We start from the raw sequence: 21,169 nt of genomic DNA on the forward strand, positions 1-21,169 counted from the left end.
CGGCGGCGCAGAGCGCCGCGCCCGGCCCGCGAGCGCCGCCCTGGCGGAGGGGAGGCCGCTCCGCCGCCGCTACTGCCGCCGCCGGATGTGACGTCGCTGTCAGCGGCGGCGGGCATCCGGCAGCGGCGCCGGCCCATGCCCGGTGAGCGCCCGGCGGGGACGGGGCGGGAGGGGAGGCAGCCCCGCGGGTCCCTGGGCCCCGCCTGCCCCCTCGGTCGGGTTGGGGTCGCCGGCGCGGCCGCGGCTGACTCGCCGCCCCGGGAGCCCTGCGGGCCTGGCCTGGCCTGGCCCGGCCCGGCCCGGCCTGAAGGCGGCCTGCCCCGCCCGGAGGAGCGGGGGAAGGAGCGCGGCGGGCGCCTGGCCTGGCCCCGGGAGCTGGGAGGGGGTGGGTCGGGGAGAGGCCAGCCCCTCAGCGCTGCCCGGCAGCGTTTGGCCTGCCCGGGCCGTCCTCGAGCTCGGGGCTCCGGGACTCGGGCTCCTGCCCGACGCCGAGGCGGCTACCCGGTGGAGCGGGGAGCTCGGGGCCTGCCCCGGGTGGCTGTAGGGCTCCGGTGGGTGCCGCTCCCGGAGTGTCAGGCAGCGACGGGCAGCTAAAGCCCTTCTTTTAGGGAGAGAAACCTGGATCCCGGTGTCCAAGGCGGACTGCAGCCGGTGAGCTGTATCGGTGGCTTAGAAGCCGACCGAGATGGGGTCCGTCACCACCGGCAAACTGCTGGGGGGTTGCAGAGCTCTGGGCAGCGCAAGGCCGCATCCCTGGGTGCGGGAAACAGAGCGGGATTTCCCCCGACTGCGTGCGGGGCCATGGCTTGTGGAACGGGGGGTTGAACCGGGGCTCAGTGCTGATTTCGACCCATGCTGGGTGAAAGCAGGTTCCTCTGCCCGCGGCGCAGGTGAGAAACTGGTCCGGTAGGCCTCCCCCAGAAGAGGAACCGGCTCGTGGCAGCGGGTGCCTCGTGGAGTGTGGCATTCCTCACAAGGTTTGTTTCTGTGCCAGGCTGCAGTGAGAGAAGGAAGTGACCCCTCTTCTGCCAGTCAGCAGCGGGCTCTGCTCTGGCCTGGGACTGCCACCCTGGCAGGCAGGGCAGCATTTGGGACCAGTCCCTGTCCTGCCTGGGTCTGGCTTCCTGGTGCTGCGCCGCTGGGAAGGAGCCGCCTTGGCTGGGGTTTCCCTGGAAGGGGATCTCTGCTATGCCTGGGGCAGGGGGGGGTTGGTGGCAAGCCCAGGTGCTGACATTGCCCGCCAGGAGCTGTGGGGCTCCGTGGGACCTTCAGGTGAGGCCGTGGCCACCCCACTGTGAGGCAAGAGAGGTTCTCACCCGTTTCGTTTTCTGCTGTTTGCAGCCCGCCTGTCTGATGCCGCATTGGAAGTGGAGAGTGCCGCTATGGAGCGCAGGGATGGAGGCCACGCTCTGTATCCACACGTGCCTTTGGCTGAGCACTGCCTGGATCCCCCTGGCATCGTCAGACGGACTGGCCTGCAGTGGGGAGCGCGCTCCCAGCACTGAAGCCTGGCACGTCAAGTTGACGTGGGCCGTCAGCTTGGACGCGCCTGAGGAGGAGCTGGAGCAGCGGGCAGAGGAGCTGGCCCGGACCGCGGGGCTGGTGAACATGGGCCGCGTCGGGGAGCTCAAGGGCCATTACCTCTTCACCTACCAGCCTGACGGCCGCACAGCAAGCGAACCTGAAGCAATAAGGAGGTCGGTGGACACTTTGTTTGCACAGCATGACAGCGTGCGGTGGCACTCGGAACAGAAGCTTCTGAAACGTTCCAAACGCAGCCTGCACTTTAACGATCCCAAATACCCCCAGCAGTGGCATCTGGTGAGTGGTTTTCTGGCTCCCGTTGTGCCAGCAGGCTCGGACCCTTTGTCTGGCTGCAAGCGAGCTGTCACGTGGCAGGCAAAACAGTGGCTTTCTGTCCTTGTGGCAAGGAGGAAGCATGCCGAGAGTGCTCACTGCAATAATGGGTGGAGGTGGCTCCCACAGCTGGACCCGCACCAGCGGTGCTGGGGTGGGCAGAGGGGTTTCAGCCGGAGCACGCTGTGCGGTCAGCAGGCTGGAGGGTTACATCGGCTCTGTGGTACTGGGCGCTCCGCTTCGTGGCTTGAGCAACTTTTGCTCGCTGTCCATCTAAAACAAATCTTCCATGACCGTCCTGCGACTCCTCCCTGCGCTCCCAGCCCGACCCCAGCCCCGGCCCCGCACGTCGTAGCCAGCATGCCCAAAAGGTCTGGGAGCCCCTTTCCTTGGAGGTGACCCTCTGCGCTGCTTTTACTCTCCCCTCATTGTCCTTTCTGGTGCTTAGAACAACCGCAAGAGCCCCGGGAAGGACATTAATGTCACAGGCGTCTGGGAGCGGAACGTGACGGGGCGCGGTGTGACGGTGGTGGTGGTGGATGACGGCGTGGAGCACACCATCAAAGACATAGAGCCAAATTACGTGAGTGCCTGCTCCATGGTGGGAGGGTGCGAGGGCAGGCTGGAAGTCGGGCAAGGTGAGAGTGCTCAGTTGCCGGCAGACCTGTGCTGTCAGCCTGGGCTTGGCCAGGGTGGGAAGAGCTGGTGGCAAACCTTTCCTTGGGAGATTTTGCACCTGAGTTGCAGGCTTACTGGCCTTTGCACTACCTGTGGGAGGTGGCTGCCTAGAAGTGAGAGCTGGCCACCCTCTGACCCACAGCAGTTGCTAAAGCTGCCACTGTTGGTCCCCTTCCTATAGCAGCAGATAGTAGTGTTGAGCTGCAGCCCTGTGTGGAAGCAGTCTCTAAGTTCCTGTGGCTTCCAGGCTGTGTTTCAGCCCGTGCAGCATGCTCTCAAGTTCTGCTTTTCCCAAAGGGAGGAGAGCAGAGCCCTGGGTCGTGACTGCAGGTCTGTTTTCAGAGCCCAGAAGGCAGCTATGACTTGAACTCCAACGATCCTGACCCTATGCCTCACCCCGATGAGGAGAATGGCAACCACCATGGGACCCGCTGCGCCGGGGAGATTGCTGCTGTGCCAAACAACAGCTTCTGCACGGTGGGGGTTGCCTATGGGAGCCGCATTGCAGGTACGCACGCACGCCACGGCACCCCAATGGGCCGCGCTCGTGCCCAGCTTGTCTTATCTCCAATTCTGTGGGGCCTGGGCACGGCTCCGTGAGAGGGATGGCTTGGCCAAAGCAGCTCTGACTCAGCTGGTGCCTTGCTCAGGCTGGTCGCTCTGTCAGAGGGAGGAACCGGTGTCTGTCTGAGCTCCTCTCCAGGGGAGCCGATTCCTTGCAGAGCGGGATAGGTGTGTGCTGGGGCAGCTTTTCCCAGGTACTCCCAGCACACCACCTGCCCAGCCACAGAGCTTTTGGCAGATGCACATCCGTACCGCGTGGCCAAAGCCAGGCAAACGTGCGATGACGTGCAGCGCATTGGGAGGCCCTGGGGAAGCAAATGTTTGCCAATCCCCCGCGCTCCCCCGGCCCTTGGTCTCGGCTCTGCCTTGTGCAGACAGACAGGTGGCAAAGGTCTGGCTGCGCGTCTCTCCTCTTCAAAGCCAGGGAGTGTGCTGCTGCAGCCTCAGCTGTCTCTGGAGCTCTTGCGCTCCTTCACGGGGTGGGGGGGAGGTGAGGTCTCTGTGCCAGGTAGGATGCGTCCCTGGCAGAGCAGAGGATGGTGCTGCTGTGCTGCGGCCTGGGACGTGATTCTTTCCATACCCGGCAGATGGTGCCACGTTTCCTGGCTGCGACAGTGGGCTGGGCAGTGGGTGGGTCCTGTGGTGCCAGGAGGGTGCTGGGGGGCCGGGAGCTTGCCCAAGGGCACTGCAGGTGGCTCCGCACCCCTGCCCTGCCCTCGGCTCCCTCCCTACCTTACCCCGATGGGACGCTCCCTGAGCAGCCACCGTGATCACGGCACAGGTGGGTCCCCAGGCTCCAGCCGGCCTGGGAGGCTGCGGGCAGATACTGCTAGTGGAGCCCAGCTGGCAGAAGGAAAGATGAGCTCACAGTTTTAACTGCAGCGTGGGGAATAGGGAGGGTTTAAGGCCGTGTTGCTTAGGTGGGACCTGGCACTTCTTCGGGCTTCAGCTCTCCAAAGCTGTGCCTGGCCTTGCAGGGTGAGTGCAGCGGGGCAGCCTTGAGTTCTGTGGGGGGGCAGGGGGACTGCCCTGGCAGCATGGAACTGCTGGAGCCAGCGTGATGCCAGCCGGGGTGGGGAGAGCCAGGGTGAGCCAGCACATCTCTAGCTGGGCTGCTCTGCTCCTCCATGGGGACGGCTCAGATGGGACAGTAAAAAGCCGCCTGTGGTGTGTCAGGCAAGAGCTGAGAAGGGTGGGTGGTTGCACTGTTTATAAATAGGCTTAATTGAGATGCGTGTCTGCTTTCCATTTGTAACATCCTTTGCCAGGCTAAACTGCGATGCGGAACGGTAATTATCAGTGGTTTGGGTCACTGAAAACTCAGCACTGAGCCTTCATTAGCTTTGTTGAAGCAGCGGCCTTGCCCTCCTGGTCTGAGCACAGTTGTTGGGGTGTCCTGCGACTCTTGAGCCCTTCCCTCAGCAGGCAAGCATGCCGTCCACCCCAAAGCGATGGCTGGTTGGTTGGCGACTTGGAAGGGGAAGCAATCGCTCCAGGCAGGGACTAGCCCTGAAAAGCAATGGGATAATTAAGGGTGGCATGTGAGGAAGCCCCTGTGGAGCAGCACTCTGCGCAGGGGGGTGCAGGGGTGCATGGGAGCGAGCCCAGCTGGTGTTTGGTTGTGCTGTTACCATCACCAGCTTGGTTCTGGCAGTGGGACTGGAGGTCTCGCTTGGCAGAAAAGCCATGCTCAGCAGAGGATGTGGAGCTGCACGTGAGGGTGCACCTACAATCCCTCACACACATCTGGCTCCTGTGGACTGATCTGCAGGGCTATGGCTCCAGGAGATCTGGTTCCGTCAGGCTGGGAAAGCAAGTGTCCCCAGCGTGAACCTGCCAAGGCGTTTATTTGCACTATTTATACAGCTTACGTGGATCCACTTCGGTCACATTCATTGTCCTTTGTCCTGCAGGCATCCGAGTGCTGGATGGGCCCCTCACCGATAGCATGGAGGCCATTGCCTTCAACAAGCACTATCAGATCAACGACATCTACAGCTGCAGGTGAGCCCCAAGGGGACCCTGAGCCAGGCCCTGCCAACATCCAGCGAAAGGCCATGGGCCCCACTCTGCCTGGGGAGGGGGTCACAGGTTGTGGCTGAACGCTCATGCCAGCTCCTCTCCTCCTGTGGCTCCAGCTAGCCTTGAGGGACCGAAACCAGTACCACCAGTCCTGTGGGTCCTGTGAGCGTGCCTGGCAAGCAGGCAGCCAGGCTGCGAGGTGGCGGGTCTATCCCACAGTGGGAACACCCTGCCTGTCCCCCCCGGGCTTGGCACCCACCTGTGTCCTGCTGTCAGGCTATCTCAGGGGCTCTGTGCAGCTGTGCCTCAAGGGGGTCTGCAGCCAGGCATGTAAGGTGCTGCTCTTTGTTACTGCTGTTAAGAGTAACAGTGGTATTGCTGTTACTGGAGAGCTGGCCTGGGCTGTGTACGGCACCTACAGTTGTGAGGCCGCCTTCTGAGTGCTGCTTCAGCATCTCCTACAGGCTGGCTGAGCTGGAGGGGCACTGTGCCCCCCACTGTGGTCAGGGAGCCCCGGCTGAGCTGTGTGACGGGGACTGGAATGTGTGAGAAGCTGGTTGTTCAATAAAAAAATCAAACGTTTCGTCCACTGGAATCTGACCCAGGGGCACAGTGCAAACACAAGAGCGATATCCCAGCAGCGAGGGGCCAGCCTGCCGGATGGGAAAGTACAGCGCCCTCCAATCCCAGTCGTGGTGCTGGGAGTAGCTGGGGGGCTGCTCGTAGCTCACTGTGGTGGCAAACTGTAATGGGAGGAAGAGTTGCTGTCTGCGACTCCTGGGGCGGTCTCTTCATGGTGTCTCTGTTTGCAGCTGGGGTCCAGATGACGATGGGAAAACTGTGGATGGCCCCCATCAACTGGGAAAGGTAAAAAAACAGTCCCAGCAGCACGGGTCACCCCTGGGCTGGCCCTCCGGTGCTTGTGGTTTCTCACCTGCCTGGACAGGCAAGGAGGGATGTTGCTGTGGCGCAGCGCACGTTTGTTTGCTTCCCTCGCTGCCAGCAGAGGTGTTGCATGTTACTGTGTGCTGGGGAGAGGTGACATTGCTGCGGGAGGGCAGCGTTCTGGCAGTAGGAGATGAGCTTTCTGAGGAGAGGCTGGTTCCAGAAGGAAGATGCTCTTTCGCAACCCGTGGTATTCTTCTGACAACTTTTGCAACCCAAGGGATGCTCTCCGCTTGGGGCACCGAGCACTCCCAGTGCTAAGGGTGGTTCTCAAGGCAGGGAGCATGCCTTCAAACGCTAGTAGTAAATAAGGGGCTGGGGCGATGGCTGCATTCGCTCTCAGTGGGACCGCAGTGGGGGGAAGTGTCAGAGCGGAAGCTGCTCCTTCCTGGGCCGTTAAGGCATTCTTGTGGCACCCGTGCCGCAGAGCCACTGCAAAATGCAGCCGGCCTGCCCACGCCTGTCTCCTGCTGCCCAGGTGCGACAGTGAGGGGTTGCTGAGGAGGCCCCAAAACCAGCACTGCATTGCTCCTGGGATGTGGTTCTGCTTGATTACTCTTTTGCTTGGCAGCCTTTTGCTGTACTTTTCTAACCACAAGATAGCAGTTACTGTGCTCTTCAGCACAACGCTGACAGCTGAGCTATCAGTTTGCAATGACAAATGGTTTCCAGTTCTGCAAGTTAATTTATTCTCTTCCTGCATGCAGAGACAGCTGTAACAAGCTCTGGGGCACGGAGCGCAAGCGAAGCCCACTTTACCGCAGCAGAGCGTCCGGAGGGCGTTCTGGCCAATGCAGTATGTGCCTTTACCTGCCAAAGGGCAGGCAGAGGAGGAGGGTTGGTTTCCAGCGGGACTGCTTTCTTGCTGTCAATCAGAGGCATATCCTTTTTCTAGGCGGGAATGACTTCTGTGCAAGGTGTCGGCCTGGAAATGTGCTTCGCAAGTGGGGCTGGTGTAGTTGTGTTTCTCAGCAAAGGCAAAGCCCAGGCGTATATGGGAGCTGGAGCCTCGCAAAAGGGCAGCAGCCCCGTGTGGGTAGTCTCTGTCGGCAGGAAAGCCTCAATGCTCCGGAAAAGCCAGCTCCGGAGTGAGCCCTGCTGAAGTTGGGCCTGCTCGGGCTGCTATGTTTCCTCTGGAGTTCGAATGCTGGTCAGTCTTTGTGCTGTGATTGCCTGGAAGGTTGCTTTTTCTTTGTTTATTTTTAACGCAGAATCCACTTAAAATCATAGTAAGCTGTAGATTGGCCGTTCTCAGAGGTTGGCCGCATCGCTGCCTTTGTAACACACTCGTTCTGGAATCTCAGCGTCTGGTCAGGGCTCTAACAGACACAACTCCCTGACTCTGCTAGCCGGGTGAAATATGACCCGGAGGGGTTGTGGCTGGCCCCGCTATCACCTCAAGCACTTGGCAGGGCTGGTTGGTGAAATCTCAGAGCGTGGACTTTGGTTGCTGGATGGGGATGCCGGGACACAGCTTTCCAGCACGTCCTGTGCCTGCGAGCAGCCTGCAGGGCAAATGCTTCCCCAGCTCGGGAGAGGCGCACGTGTCCGTCTGCGCTGGGTTTAGCAGCGAGGTGCGCTGCGAGGTCTGGGAGAGCCCCGCACCCCCACGGTTCACAGCCACGTGTGCCAGCCATGGCTGCTGGCAGAAACCGTCCGGGGTCAGCGGGGAAGGGCCCGGGAAGGGCCTGCCTGCCTACATGCCCTGACCAGTGATGGTTCCTTCTCCGCAGGCCGCCCTGCAGCATGGCGTGATAGCGGGTCGCAGGGGCTTTGGGAGCATTTTCGTTGTGGCCAGTGGCAACGGTGGGCAACACAGTGACAACTGCAACTATGACGGTTACGCTAACTCCATCTACACTGTCACGATAGGTGAGTGCATGCGTCTTCTGTCTCGTTCCTTCCCAGCATGGAAAGATGAGATCATCCCAAAAGCACAAAACCTGCCCAGCTGGAAGCTGGCTGGATAGGGGGAATCCATGGGAAACCGTCTGTCCTCTGGGAATGAACGTGGCAGTGTGTAGAGGTGTTCTGGGCTTCAGCCCTCAAGCCTGCAGTTTTCTTGTGACGTACAGAGCAAGAGGAGGCCAAAGAAATTTCTGCCTGCGTTCAGGCCTCCATCGCTGGGGCTCTGACAGACACACTGCCGCGTTCAGGGAGTGACCTGAAAGGCAGCATTCCCATCATTGTATGTTGGAAAAGAGATGTCTAATCTGCTTTCTAGACAGCAGAAGCTACGTGAGGGCTAGAAGATCTGTGCAATACTAAGCACAGTGAAAGGTCATTTGTTGTGGCTGCCTTTCCTGTAGATCTTCCAGCCGTGAAAAATACAGGCTTGGCTCCGGTTTCCCAGCCCAGCTCCCAGCCTGTGAAAAAGCACAGCTAGCAGGAGGGGTTCTCAGGGGCTCGTCACCTTGCAATTTGAGCAGTTAAAGTGAAACAGGCTTCATATGGTTGATGACTTTTGCTTTTTCCCAGGTGCGGTGGACGAGACGGGCTCCATGCCGTTCTATGCCGAGGAGTGTGCCTCCATGCTAGCGGTGACCTTCAGCGGCGGGGACAAGATGATGAGGAGCATTGTGAGTACCATGCAAGGCACATGTCTTGCCCCCATGCTCTGCTGGCCGCACTTGGCTGCGGGGCTGGAACAGCCCAGTGCGGGGAAGGGACGAAGATCCGTCCCTTCCAATTGCTACGCATCTGCCTTAGGCCGGTAGTTGGGTTCCTCTGTGAGGCAGGGAATGAACGTGTTTTTTATCTAGGTCCTACATAAGCAGTGCTCTGAGAGGGAGGTTCGTATTTCTAGTTGTTCCCTGTGTCGTCGCTGTCTGTCAGCCTGCAACTTGCAGTGTGGTGACCCTCTCTCCGCACAGGTGTTGGTGGGTACACCAAGTTCCTGGCCCCAAACGCAGATCCTGTGTGTGTCATGTTTGTCACCTCAAGTGCAGGCAGGATGTCAGACCTAAAGGGACAGTGACTGCGCTCCCTTATCTCCCTGCTCTGCACTGCTGGGAACTGCAGGCAGACACCTTCTGGGACGGGGGCCACTTGGGTGACCCCTAAGAAATTCCTCTGCACTGTGTCCCTGGGAGTGTCATCCGGGGAGCTGGCAGAAGACAAGCTTTATCCCAGCTGCACGTATGCCCCCTTTGCACAGCAAGGAGGGAGCCTGAAGCGAGACTCCCATGCTGCTGCGAGCTTTCCTGAAGAGAAAGGGGCAGGGGCAGCTGCAGCTCAGCTCTGCAGTGGCTGCGGCACACCCTGTCCAGCCAGCCCCGCCTTGCTTCTGCTCCGAAGGGATGCGGGAGCACGGACGAGCATGGAGGGCTGGGAGCAGCATCAGGCTCTTTAAGCTACTTGGCTCCAGTTCCTTCTGCGTTCTGGCACGTGTGCCTCTCCCAGCTGAATTTTTCAGAATATTTTTATCAGCTTTTCCTTTTTTTGCCAAAAAATGACTTCTTGTCAACAAAATGTCCTTTTTGCCCAAGCCAAGTGGCCGGGCCTGTTTTCCCCAGCCCCAGGCCTGACCCAGCACGTTCCTCCCTTGGTGCTGGTGCACTCGGGGGGCTAGTCAGGCTAACCAGCCCGTATGGCTGTGACCTGTTCCTGTCCTGCAGTGCCAGCAAGGACTGCAGAGCCCAGGCCACCCTGGGGCAGTTTGGGGTAAATGTCACTGGCTCCCAGGCCCAACTGTTAGGGTTGTCTCTGGCTCAGCAGGCACCGGGAGGGTCTCCCGTTGGGACGGGCAGTTCCCAAAGGCACTTTTCTGGCAAAGCTGGTGAGGCAGCAAAGACCTAGTGCAAGATCAGCACCAGCAGTGTGTGCTGGGGGGTCTCAGGGCACCTGACGGATGAGGGACGGTGCCCAGGGTGTTCTGCGAGCAGGGACGTGCAGCTGTGGCTCTGTGCCTGCCAGAGAGGAGCTGAATCCAGGCTCGCCAAACAGGCTTCCCCGTGTGCTGGGTAGACCGGGGGAACAGGGAGAGCCTGGGTTCCTCAGCCACCTGGTTGGGATTCAACAAGCTCCTTTTGCAGTCCAGAGCTAGGGCAGGAACCCATGCCTAACTAGAGCACGGTGTGATCTGCCGGGAGCAATGACTCGGCTCGTGCAGCAGGGAAACTAAAATCCAGAATGGAGCTCCTTTTTCCTTTCAGAAATAACTTCAGCTGTCCCGGGCTGGTTTGGAAACTACTGACGCTAGGAAAAAAGGGAACGGCAGCCCAGCAAGGGCTCTGCTGTGTTTTCATCAGGGGTTACAGAGTTTGGGGTTTATGTCCAGCTTCCCCCAAGCCTGCTACAGGTGAGAGTGCTTCAGAGGTCTCGAACGGCCCTTCATTTCGAATTCTGGCCTCACGGGACACTGATGCAGGAGCTGGTATTCCGTCAGGGAGCCAGGACGAGATGCTGTGCATAGCCTAGGCACGGCATGTGCCAGAGAGCTGTCCTCTTTCTTTGCAGTACCGCGATCGCTCCTTCAGCGAGCCGGTGCCATGTTAAAACTTACATGCCCCTTTCTCTGGAGGATAGTCTCCTCCTAAATGCCCTTTAACTGTGCTTCAGTGATCTCAGAGTTAACTTCTCAGCAGCCATCTGCTAGGTTTTTTTCTTCTACCAGACTATAAACTTTGTGTGGTTTCCTTAATGGGAAGAATTTAATATGGCTTCTGGCACTAGCTGCATTTCCTACTGAACGTTTATGCTGCTCAGGGTGTTCTTTGTAGGACGTGCAGTGTCCAAGCGCAAGCTGGAGTTGTTAACAGCTGGCAGAACGTTACGGAGTCAAGCACAGAAGGCAACAAAACCTACAGCTTTTGGCAGTGCTGGCTGCCTCCCCATGGGGAGCACAGGGAGACATTCAGTTTGCAGTGAGGTGGCATCATTTGGGGACCTCCCGATGCCTCCTTAGAGGCTCTGTGCGGTCTGCACAGTCCCGTATGATCCCTCTGCGGAGGCCCGCTTGTGCTGGAGTGATGTGTGGTCAGCAGTGAAGACGAGGAAGGTGCTAAACTGTAATTGCCCTGAGTTTCCCCCAAAGTTGCCTAGTTCAGGCCCAGTTCCTCTCTCTCTCCAAAGGAAACTAACTACGTTCATTGCTTTGCAACTGGGATGCGTTGTCCCTGAAGCGAGGGTCTCCCAGGACTCTTTATGGTGAGCTTGAGGTCCCGATGAGTAGCGGCTGTCTCGAGCAGCAGCAGCTCATTCGAATTGGTATTTTGGTCCTAAGGCAGCACAGCTCTGTACATGTGTCCAGAGTCCCCTGGAGAACATTCACGGTGTTCGAGTTGGAGGGGAGCGTGCCTCTCCCTGAACTGGTGCTGGTTTTCACACGCGGGGAGCAGAGGTGTCACCTCCAAAGGCCCCAGGGATGTTGACTGAAATCGGAGGCTTCTTGCAAGAGCTGGTCCAGCCTCTGTAGCTGAGCTGGCTGCAAGCAGGGGCGAGGGGAGCAGTGCCTGCGTGGGACCTTCCTGTGCCTTGGCTATTGCTCCTGCAGGCCAGAGCAACCATCCGTGGTCCAGAGCAGTGTAAAGCTACCGTTCCCTATCCTTAGCTAAACACTGTGCAAACAGTGGCTGCAAAGGTGCTTTCCTGCCCTTACCCTGGGGAGAAGCTGCCTGAGCTACTCTGCTCAGCCCTGCATTGGACTGTTTGCATCCCAGCTCCCAGCACAGGGCCGTATCTCTCGACTGGGGAACTGTGGCGTTGTCCTTTCCACCTTGCACTGGTTTTTGCTGGGTACCCACGTCCTGGCCAGGAATCGTCTGGGAAAGGTTTCCAGGCTTTTCAGCAGCTAATCCCGGACCCTCTCCCCCTGCTGCTGCCCTGCTCTTGTTGTTGTTCTGGTCTTGGCTGAGGGAGGATGATGGGATCTCTGGCTGCCCCTCCTGTCTCCCAGCCTGACCTCAGCAACCACAGAGAGAAAGAAAGCTCATGTGCTGCAAATTCCTCCCTCCTGTCTGGGGGGAGGCTGCCTGTCGGGAAGAGACGGCTGGGAGACAGACAGATTAGATGTGGCTTATGCAGGCAGGGGGTTAAGGGCCACCACCCCGTGTCTTTGCTCTGGAGGGGGAATCCTTGGGCATCCAGAGAGCTCAAGGCTGGGTTGGACGGAGCTTTGAGCAGCCTGGGCTAGTGGAAGGTGTCTCTGCCCATGGCAGGGGGGTTGGAACTAGATGATCTTTAAGGTCCCTTCCAACCCAAACCATTTTACGATTCTATAACTTTCTCATTTTGTCTGAAAGCCTTGTACAGAGGGGGTCAGGCTGTGGATGCTGGCCTTGGCATGCTGTATTGGGACTGGGTGCTGTCCCAGCTCACCTTTCCCTGCCTGTGTTTCTGTGCGGTCGCAAGGAGGCAGGAGGAGGTGTCCCTGGGCGAGGGACCATGAACACTCAGCTGCAGTCCCTCCTTTTCCTTCTGACATAGCACATCTCTTCGGAAGGGGCGTGAAGGTGCTGTGTGAGTCTCTGTGGTGCCCTTTAAAGGCTGTCGCGTGCCCCAGCACAGTGCAGAGAAGGCCAGCTCTTCGGCCCAACAGTGCACGCAGCAGTGCTCTCCCCTGCCGGGGCTGTCATGCTCTGATTCCTGCTCTATGCCAAACCTTGCACCCCTCTCCCTGCTCAAAGACTTTCCCATCTATTCACCTGGGGCAGACCGTGTTTGGACAGACACGCCTGGCTGGGCTGGCTGCCTGGCAGAGCTGGGAAAGGCACTGCTGGCCCTACAAAGCACCCTTGTAATTGCCGTAGCAGCAGTGCAGCAGGGGCTGTGTTATCTCCTCTCTCCCCCAGGACGGTCAGCTCAGCCCGGCCAAAGGCCTCCTGAGGTGGAGAAGGTTTTCGCTGTCCTCAGCAGATAATAATCGGGCGACCCAGAGGGCCCTTGGCGTGGGAGGAGAGGGCCAGCCGGGGGGACCCAGACTGCTGGGGAGGAGAGCTGCCGACTCCATCTTTTCTCCCCTCTCGCTCCCAGTTTTCCAAGCCTCCCCTTCATGTGTCCAGCCAGCCCGGGGGGCATCTTTTCCTCCTCATTGGGCTTGTGGTAGAGCAGCAGCAATTACGTGAGCATTGCTGACAGAAACGCACCAGCAGTAGATCAGCACTCGCAGGGCTGTCAAGAAAACACACCAGCTTGTCCGCTACCCTGCACACTGTTGGGGTGCTCATGCAGTAAATGAGGACCCCGGCCTCCATGCAGGGTGCCTGGGCAGCCCTTGCTCGCAAGCTCTCCACCATCTGCCTTGCTCTCTGCCAGGAGGGCGGCTGCTGGCCCTTTTTCTCCCTGTTGTGTTCGAGCATTGCTCATTTCTTAGCTGTGTCCAGGATGACAGGGGGGAGCCTCAGAGCCCCCATCTCCCGTGCCCTTTGCATAGTGTGGGGGGCACGCTATCCTGTGTCCCCAGGGCTTTTGCCGGCAGTTGTGTCACAGGCTAAGCATGCGCTGCTGGTGGAGCGGGTGTGGCGAGGGCACGGCTTGGGGCTGGGAGTACCAATCCCAGCCACCCCAGCATGGCAAACAGTGGCCTGACAGAAAGTATCACTTCTCTTTCTTGGAAGGTGACAACAGACTGGGATTTGCAGAAGGGCACGGGCTGCACGGAGGGCCACACGGGGACATCAGCTGCCGCCCCTCTTGCAGCCGGGATGATTGCGCTGATGCTGCAGGTGCGGCCATGTCTCACCTGGCGAGACGTCCAGCACATCATTGTCTTCACCGCCACCAAGGTGAGTGGCCCTCCCTCCCTCCCTCCCTCCCTCTGTCCTGCAGCTGCCCTTCAGGGATGCTGCAGGATGGCCGAGGTCCTGCTGTGCACATCCTTGTTTATGTCTGCCTGCCCCTCTATAAATCTCTCAGTTGTCTGGCTCCCAGCAAAGGGATTGCATTTTCCCCTCGCCCCTTGTTCCTTCCAGGAATGTGGCTGAGGCATTTTCCTCTGTCATGATAATAAATGGGGTATCTGCTCCAGGGGCGCCTCCATCTGCCAGCATACAGGTCTTCCAGGGGTTTGCCATGCCTTGCCCACAGGCACCGGGACGGTGTGTGCGCATGCGGTGCGGCTGGCCCAGCCGGAGGGCCGGCACGCATCTCTGCAGTGCCACCCCGCTGTCTGTGCAGTGGGAAAGCGAGGAGCTCTGCCTCTGGCCTTTCCTCGGGCTCTCCAGAGAGTCGGGCTCTTGGAAACAGACATAACACCGAGCTTGGCAGCAAACACGGCCCTTCCTTGCTCTCGGCCTTGACTCCAGTGCAGCTTCACTGCAGAGTGGGAACTGACTGGAGCTGCCTGATTCGGCTTAGGGACAGGGCTTCTTTCACACCCCTCTGGGGAGTGGGGGTCCATGTCCAGCTAATGCCATACTCACTTTGGCACAAGGCTATGTTTTCCATAGCTGGCAGCCAGCGTTGCTGGAGCACTACAACCTGATAAATGATGGGACCCAGATCTGTCCTGGCCCAGCTCTTGTTGATTTAAAGGACTTGGTTCCTTCTCCCCAAGGCTTCTGCCATCCCACAGGCTGGGGCTTGGGCGGCAGGGAGCAGCTGGGATGTTTCAGAGCAGAGGCATTTGTGCCCTTTTGTGCTGCTTGATTTCCTTTCTGAGGAGCTGGGAAGCCTGTTTGTCCTGGGACTTGTTTCAAACAAAGGTCAACCTGTTTCTTTCTAAAAAGGCCATGTGGGTTTGCTTCCCCACTGCTGCGGGATGTTTCTGAGCCTCCTTCCCTTCAGGCCTGGTTCCCTTTCCTCTGGGTTTGCCAGGCTGCTGGTGTCCCCCAAGGTAACGGGAGCGCCCTGCGTTTCTTTTCAGTACGAGGATCGCCACGCGAAGTGGGACATCAACCAGGCCGGCTTCAGCCATAGCCATCAGCATGGCTTTGGCTTGCTGAATGCCTGGAGGCTGGTGAATGCTGCCAAGGTAATTCCCCTCCCTGTCCCAGGCATGCCCCATGGGCAGGTGGAGCCAACACAGCCCAGTGGCGGGGACAGGTCCTGTACTGGCAACGCCATGGGGTGACCCTGTTGCCGTTCAGGGCCAGCGCTTTGGCCGTCATCCTGCCGGCCCTCGCTATAAGGCTGCTTTTGGTATGAAGTAATGAGACTTTCGGCAATGCCTGGAACCTGCCCCCAAGCTGCTGCTCTCTCAGCACTATATATAGCCATGGGCGAGAGCCCTCGCTGGTGGGAGACGACAGCTCTGATTCATGGCTTGGGGAGTTCCGTCAGCAGCCCCAGCACCTTCCTCCCTATGCAGTGGGCTCCAGGGAGGGCGTCATGCCCCATCTCTTCCTCCCTGTGCCTCCAGTTGCATGGAGACCAGGGCGCATCCCTTTGGCACATGGTCCTCAGTCGTGCGTAGAGCACTGTGCAGCTGTGCTGGGTCACTGCCGGTTGCCAGCAATGCCCCCTGTTTCGCAGGGACTTTCAGGCTGCTCTCTTCCTGCAGGCCTTTGGGTTCTGCTACGTTTTGTGCCCCACTGCGCCTGGGGTTGAAACGGAATGGCTTCAAGTAACGCTCAAAGCCGCTCAGGTGGTGGCAGAGATGAAGCCAGAGCTGGGCAGTCCCAAACCCAGAGCTGGGCCGCTCAGGTGGTGGCAGAGATGAAGCCAGAGCTGGGCAGTCCCAAACCCAGAGCTGGGCAGTCCGGAGTCTCGATCGGCCCCTCTAGCCTGCAGGCAGTCGGTTTCCTTCTGCTCCTAGGTGTGCGTGCGTGCGTGCGTGCGGGCACTCCTGTCCAGCCCTGCGGCACTCATTTGCTGCAGCCTTTGCGTGCTGCCTGGGTTCGCATGCCCCGGAGCAGCGTCGGGAGAGGCCCCTTGGCCTCACACAGTAGGTGTGCTACTGACTGGAGCAGCTTGCAACAGTGGTGGAAGATTGAGAGATGGATGCGCAGGGAGGGTGCAACCTCGTGCTGAATCCTCTCGCCCTTCCCCTGACAGATCTGGGAGTCCGTCCCGTACCTTGCCTCATACGTGAGCCCTGCACTGAAGGAGGGCAGGAGCATCCCGTTACTCCCGCAGGAGCTGGAGGTCACCTGGAATGGTAAGAGCAGGTGTGCCACATGAGAGCATGTGCTTGTACATGCCAAGGCCAGGGATGCAGCCTGCTCCTGCTGGCATGGGGCACAGGTGGGCATGCGGACAGCCTGGCAGGGCAAGCCCTGGGCTGCTTGAGGCCACGAAGGGGTTAAGTGTTGGGCTGCCTAGGCTTTTTCCTCTCTCTTCTCTTCCTGCTGCTCTCCCTCCCCCAGGGGATCTGTGTCTGTCGATGTGGTCCCCTCCCCATAACTCCATCCCCTAGACTGATGTTTTTGAGGAGCCAGACAGGCATTAGTGAGCATGGCCAGGCTGGGCAGCAGCCAGACCTGCTCCTCTGGCTTTGACCATTTTAGGTAATGCTCCAGCTCCCGACTTGGCCAGCCTCTGTCCACATAAACAAGGCACTGCTCCGGCTGCTACCAGTGGGAAGGAGAGCTCGGCCCCAAGCCCTTCCTGGCCCTCTCAGCAGGGCCCAGCTCTCTGGCTGGGCACCGCTTCTTGCACCGGCCCCCTCCCTGTTGCACGGGGAATGCTGTCCCAGGGGGCCTGGCCCTGCACCCCTCGCTGCCCCAGCTGCAGCCTCTGCAGAAGTGCTGGGGGTTGGCAGTGCCCGGAGGCTGTTCCCCAGGACAGAGGACCCCTGGAAAGAGTCTGGAGCTCGGCAGGTGGGCACCCCCCTTGCAGGTGGTCCTGTCGCTCCCCACTTTGCTGCAGGCTGAGGAGATGCTGGGCACATGCTCTCCCTCTCTCCTGTCCCTGCCCGGCTGGGCTGGTCCGGCTCTGCAGCACGCTGCTCCCTTGCAGGTACCAGCACTGCAGAGCCCCAGAGGGGCAGAGGGGTGACATCAGGCTGGCAGCGGGGTTAGCCCCGCTCTGCCTCTGAGCAGAGGGTTGGAGGTGAAGCAGCTCCTTCTGCCCTAAAAAGAGTTGTGAGCTGAAAGCCAGGCAGCAAGCAGAGTTTGGAAGAGGCAAAAAAGAGGCGCTCTGGAGAAGTATGCACAGAGGAATGTGTGGCAGAGAGGAATGTGTGGCTGGGGGGCACTACTGTCCCCCAGGTAACACAGGCTGATGCCAAGTTAACCCTTTCCCCAGGTGGCCCTGGGGTGCTGGGCCGGCCTGCCGCCCCACGCAGGCTGCCTGGTCTTGGGATGCGCCTGCCTCCCTTCTTAGAAGAGGCTGGGGAGCACCCACCTGCCGCTCGGCCAGGGCTGCCAGGAGGAGACCGAGCCACAGCCAGAAATCCGCTCTGAAGAGGGCCAGGGTTTCCTGCACTATAATTAGCAGTGCTGGGGCTGGGAGCATCCGTAGAGCTGCGAATGGTTTGAGATAGGATCTGGGAGCCTGGACACCAGGCTTCTCATCCCAGTCCTCTTTCCAAACCTGGCCCCTGTGTAACTGGGTTCAGAGCAGCCTCCGGGGCTGCCAAAAGCTGCCACAAAACCAGGGCAGGGAGAATTTGATGAAGGACCAGGTATTATTTCATTGCAGTGGCCGAAGCGCTCTGGGTGGGCTCCTGAACCCACAAGCCATGAGTCAGGGCCGGGAGAGAGTTGGATGTCGGGCAGCCTGCAGGGCAACGGCACATGCTGTGTAGGCAGCAGCTGGGCCCTGCTTGTGAAATGAGGATTCGGTTGCAGGCGAGAGGCTGCCAGTAAACGACAGGGCAGGGAGGCATGCCTGGGCCTTGTCCTTGTGAGCAGAGGAAAGCGTGGGTTCCTATCGTCTTCCTGCTCGTCTTCCTGCTCTGGGACGTGCTGGGAGGTGCCCGGGAGGCAGCTTTCCCACTGCTGGGCAGTTGCCTTCCACCCCTCCTTTCTCACCACCTACTCCTCACCCCTTTCTCACCATACTTTCCATCCTGTCTGGTCCCAGCTGAACTCAGGCAGGCAGGGGACAAAGGGCACAGCTGCGGGCAGAGGACAGCCACTACCGGGTGCCTCTTGCACCTCTGGTCCATGTCAAGCAGCCCAAGCACAACGTGGCATGCCCGGGAGGGAGCATGCCAGGACACCTTTCCCTGTGCTAGCCAGGGAGGTGCATGGGTGGCTCCGCTTGGACAGACAAGGAGGCTCCTCACAGAGCATGGAGCAGGGCCAGGCTGCCGAGCGCAGTGTGGCTTCGTTGGGAGAGCCTCCCTACGTGGGGTGTGGCTGCCCTGGGTCCTGCTTCTTGCTGCGGGGGCACAGACACAGGGGGGCAGCCAGGAGGAGGCAGGGACAAGCGCATGTGTCCTCTTGAGCACAGCTCCATCCTGGCCACCAGCCTCGGCAAACCCTGCCTTCCCTTTCCCAGTCACCACCGCTGACCTGGAGCTCTCCGGCATGAGAACCCTGGAGCACGTGGCAGTCACCGTCACCATAACCCACCCCCGCCGCGGCAACCTGGAGATCAGGCTCTTCTGCCCCAGCGGCATGATGTCCCTGATAGGGACCACCAGGAGCATGGACTCGTAAGCACCGAGGGGGTCAGGGTGTGGAGGCTCCCGCTGCAGGGCAGGACACCCAGCCCAGCTGGCCCCGACCAGGAGAGCCAGGGCTCACGTCCAGCCTTGCAGCTCAGGCGATGTTACCCTCTCATGGGTTGTTTCTCCTCATCCTTTGGCAGGGACCCCAATGGCTTTGCTGACTGGACCTTCTCCACGGTCCGGTGTTGGGGCGAGGAAGCACAGGGCACGTACAGACTGGTCATCAGGGACATTGGTGAGTCCTGCCCTCCAGAGGTCCTTCATGGGGCAGTGGCGGCAGCTCCGTGCCGTGGCCTGGGAAGCTGCCAGCTCAGCACCTGGGCGGCTGCGCGTTAGCTCTGTGCAGTGCCACCTGGCCGGGTGGGAGAGTTCCCCGCTGGACCAACCTGTTTCTTCCCCAGGAGATGAGAGCCTAAGGCCTGGGACCTTGAAGCAGTGGCAGCTGACCCTGTACGGCTCCTCCTGGTCCCCAGCAGAGATGAAGGAACGGCAGAGGTAGGACACCACAACCCCATCTCGATGGGGAGATGGGAGATGGAGGGCTAAGGGATGTGATCGGAAGTCTCTGAACAGGTCCTGCTTGGCTGGAGCAGCATTGCTGTGAGGCACATGGCAGGGCAAGGCTGCAGCCTGGCTGCTGGCCCCTGGCCCAGGGCCCTGGGGCTGCCCACAGTGCACTTCACAGGGGAGCTGTGGGCTGTAGGAGAGAGCTCTGTTGGCCAGATCTGACCCAGGAGGGCAACCCTCAGCAGTGGAAGAGGCTCTCCGGACCCTTTGTGGGCATTTGGGCCCCTCCCTAGAGCAGCCCTGCCTGTGGGACCCTCATGGGGTGCCTCTGTCCCCCAGGCTGCTGGAGGAAGCCATGAGTGGGCAGTACCTGAGCAGCGACTTCTCCCTGCCCTGCCCTCCGGGGCTGGAGATCCCCGAGGAGCAGCACTACACAATCACAGCCAACACCCTCAAGGTGAGCCTGCCTGCAGGCCAGGGCGACTGCCGGCTGGAGCCAAAAGGGGAGACCCCGTCCTCTGCAGGAGGGACTGGAGGAGTGGGAACCTGCCTCTCTGATCCTCCTGGCGCTGTGCCCTCTCTGCTGGGCAACGGGGCAGGGCTCCGGGGTGGTTGAGAGCTTTGTTTCTTAAAGGGTTTCCTCCTCTGCAGACCCTCCTGCTGTTGGGCTGCTTTGCTGTGTTCTGGACTTTCTACTACATGCTGGAGGTTTGCCTGACCAGGAACAACGTGGGGCTTGACCTGACCTGCAATGGCTCCACCACCTGCAAATGGTACCAGCAGGGAGGGAAGCACAGAGCCCTGGAGAGCGGCCTGGAGATGGAGTCTGTGCCGCTCTACCGGGAGAAGGACATCGAGGATGTTGAGATGGAGTGTGAGCACCCAGAGCCTGCCCAGGAGGGCGAGGGGTACGAGGGATCCTGGACCCCCACCCACCCCAGACTTCCCAGCAGCGGCAGAGCCGCCAGCTTTCACGAGGCGGGCGCCGCTGGAGCGGGGTACCTTGACCGGGAGGCAACAGCCGAGCTCCTCTCGGAGGACAGGGAGCGCCAGACGTGCTAGCTGGGGCTGGGGGTTCAGGCTGCGTCCCTCCCTCTCGCTACGTCCTTCCCGAGCACAGGCAGCAGCGACTTCCTGAGCCACCAGGGACACTTGCCCTTGTGTCCTGCGGAAGGTGGTGTTGGAAGTGGCTCAGAAACGAGGAAGAGTGCTGGCAGTGGAAGGGGAGCTTCCCTTTCCCTCGCTCTGGAAAACAAAGCAAGCCTTAAACCCACACTGAACGGAGCCTGCCCTGCAGTGACACTCGGGGCTTCCCTTTGTGCGTGGAGCAAGGCCTCATGAAGATGCCTCCTGGGTGCGTGGTGGCCGTGGAGCGGCTCTGCACAGAGCCCCGTGCCCGCCACGGCCCCCCACGGCCTTGCAGCACGGGGAAGAAGTGTCGCTTTCTCCCTCATTTCTGCAGAGTGAGCCTGGAAAACATGGCAGGGCCCCTGGCAGCCGCCTCTGCAGGCAGGGAGCCCACAACACTGTCATTCGCCTGCCCCACTGGGCTAGCAGCTGGCCAGTACCCACCAGTTACGCCCAGCTTCAAAGCGGGGAGCCATTTTGCCAATCTCCGACCCGCACTTGCTCCCTGTCCCCTGTGCTCTGATCCACCACCTTCTCCTCCTCTCCCGCCAGCACACGAGCAGCCCTGCGGTTGGGGAGTCAGAAGGCAGCGAGGCTTTCTTGACTGCCCTGCTCATGGGGGGGCAGGACGGGGCTGTCCCTGCTGTGGTGGGCGCAAAAGGTGGCAACTCAAGCTTGCCGCAGGTAGCGTGGCAGCACGAGCTCACTGCGGTCGCTTCCCTGGGTCTGCCTCCCCGCCGCTTGCTGGGGCTTTGGTCGGTGCCCAGGAGGGATGAGGCCGTGGGTGATGCCGGGTTTGGGCCAGGCAGGGGAGGTTGAGTTGCTCTGGCAGCGGCTAATCTGCAAGCAGGGTTGGCTTGTTTGTGTGTCCTTGGGTTCCTTGGTTTATTTTTTTAAAGCTGGGGTTTGTTTTTTAATCGGCAAAGCCCTTTTGTGTAGCTTTCCAAATAAAGTCTTAAAAAGCCTCCTCTC

General features: G+C 60.1%; 1 protein-coding gene across 5 annotated transcripts; it reads left to right on the forward strand.

The window, feature by feature from the left end:
* Positions 1 to 60: 60 nt before the first annotated feature.
* On the forward strand, positions 61 to 21,162 carry PCSK7 (proprotein convertase subtilisin/kexin type 7). Of its 5 annotated transcripts, none has more exons than XM_052786680.1 (16): positions 61 to 142; positions 1,342 to 1,821; positions 2,306 to 2,440; positions 2,878 to 3,043; positions 5,013 to 5,103; positions 5,934 to 5,988; positions 7,800 to 7,938; positions 8,545 to 8,645; positions 13,623 to 13,790; positions 14,870 to 14,977; positions 16,000 to 16,102; positions 18,391 to 18,547; positions 18,703 to 18,797; positions 18,964 to 19,057; positions 19,409 to 19,526; positions 19,721 to 21,162. In XM_052786680.1, exons 2-16 carry the CDS (start codon positions 1,354 to 1,356, stop codon positions 20,129 to 20,131), a joined length of 2,409 nt encoding a protein of 802 aa, XP_052642640.1. In that variant the 5' UTR covers positions 61 to 142; positions 1,342 to 1,353; the 3' UTR covers positions 20,132 to 21,162. The 5 variants fall into 5 exon arrangements, with proteins under 5 accessions (XP_052642640.1, XP_052642642.1, XP_052642643.1 ...); XM_052786679.1 differs by lacking the exon at positions 61 to 142 and adding an exon at positions 393 to 977; XM_052786681.1 differs by lacking the exon at positions 61 to 142 and adding an exon at positions 393 to 890.
* The last annotated feature ends 7 nt before the right edge of the window (positions 21,163 to 21,169 follow it).

This window comes from Harpia harpyja, chromosome 4 (assembly GCF_026419915.1).
Source record: "Harpia harpyja isolate bHarHar1 chromosome 4, bHarHar1 primary haplotype, whole genome shotgun sequence".
NCBI classification, from domain to species: domain Eukaryota; kingdom Metazoa; phylum Chordata; class Aves; order Accipitriformes; family Accipitridae; genus Harpia; species Harpia harpyja.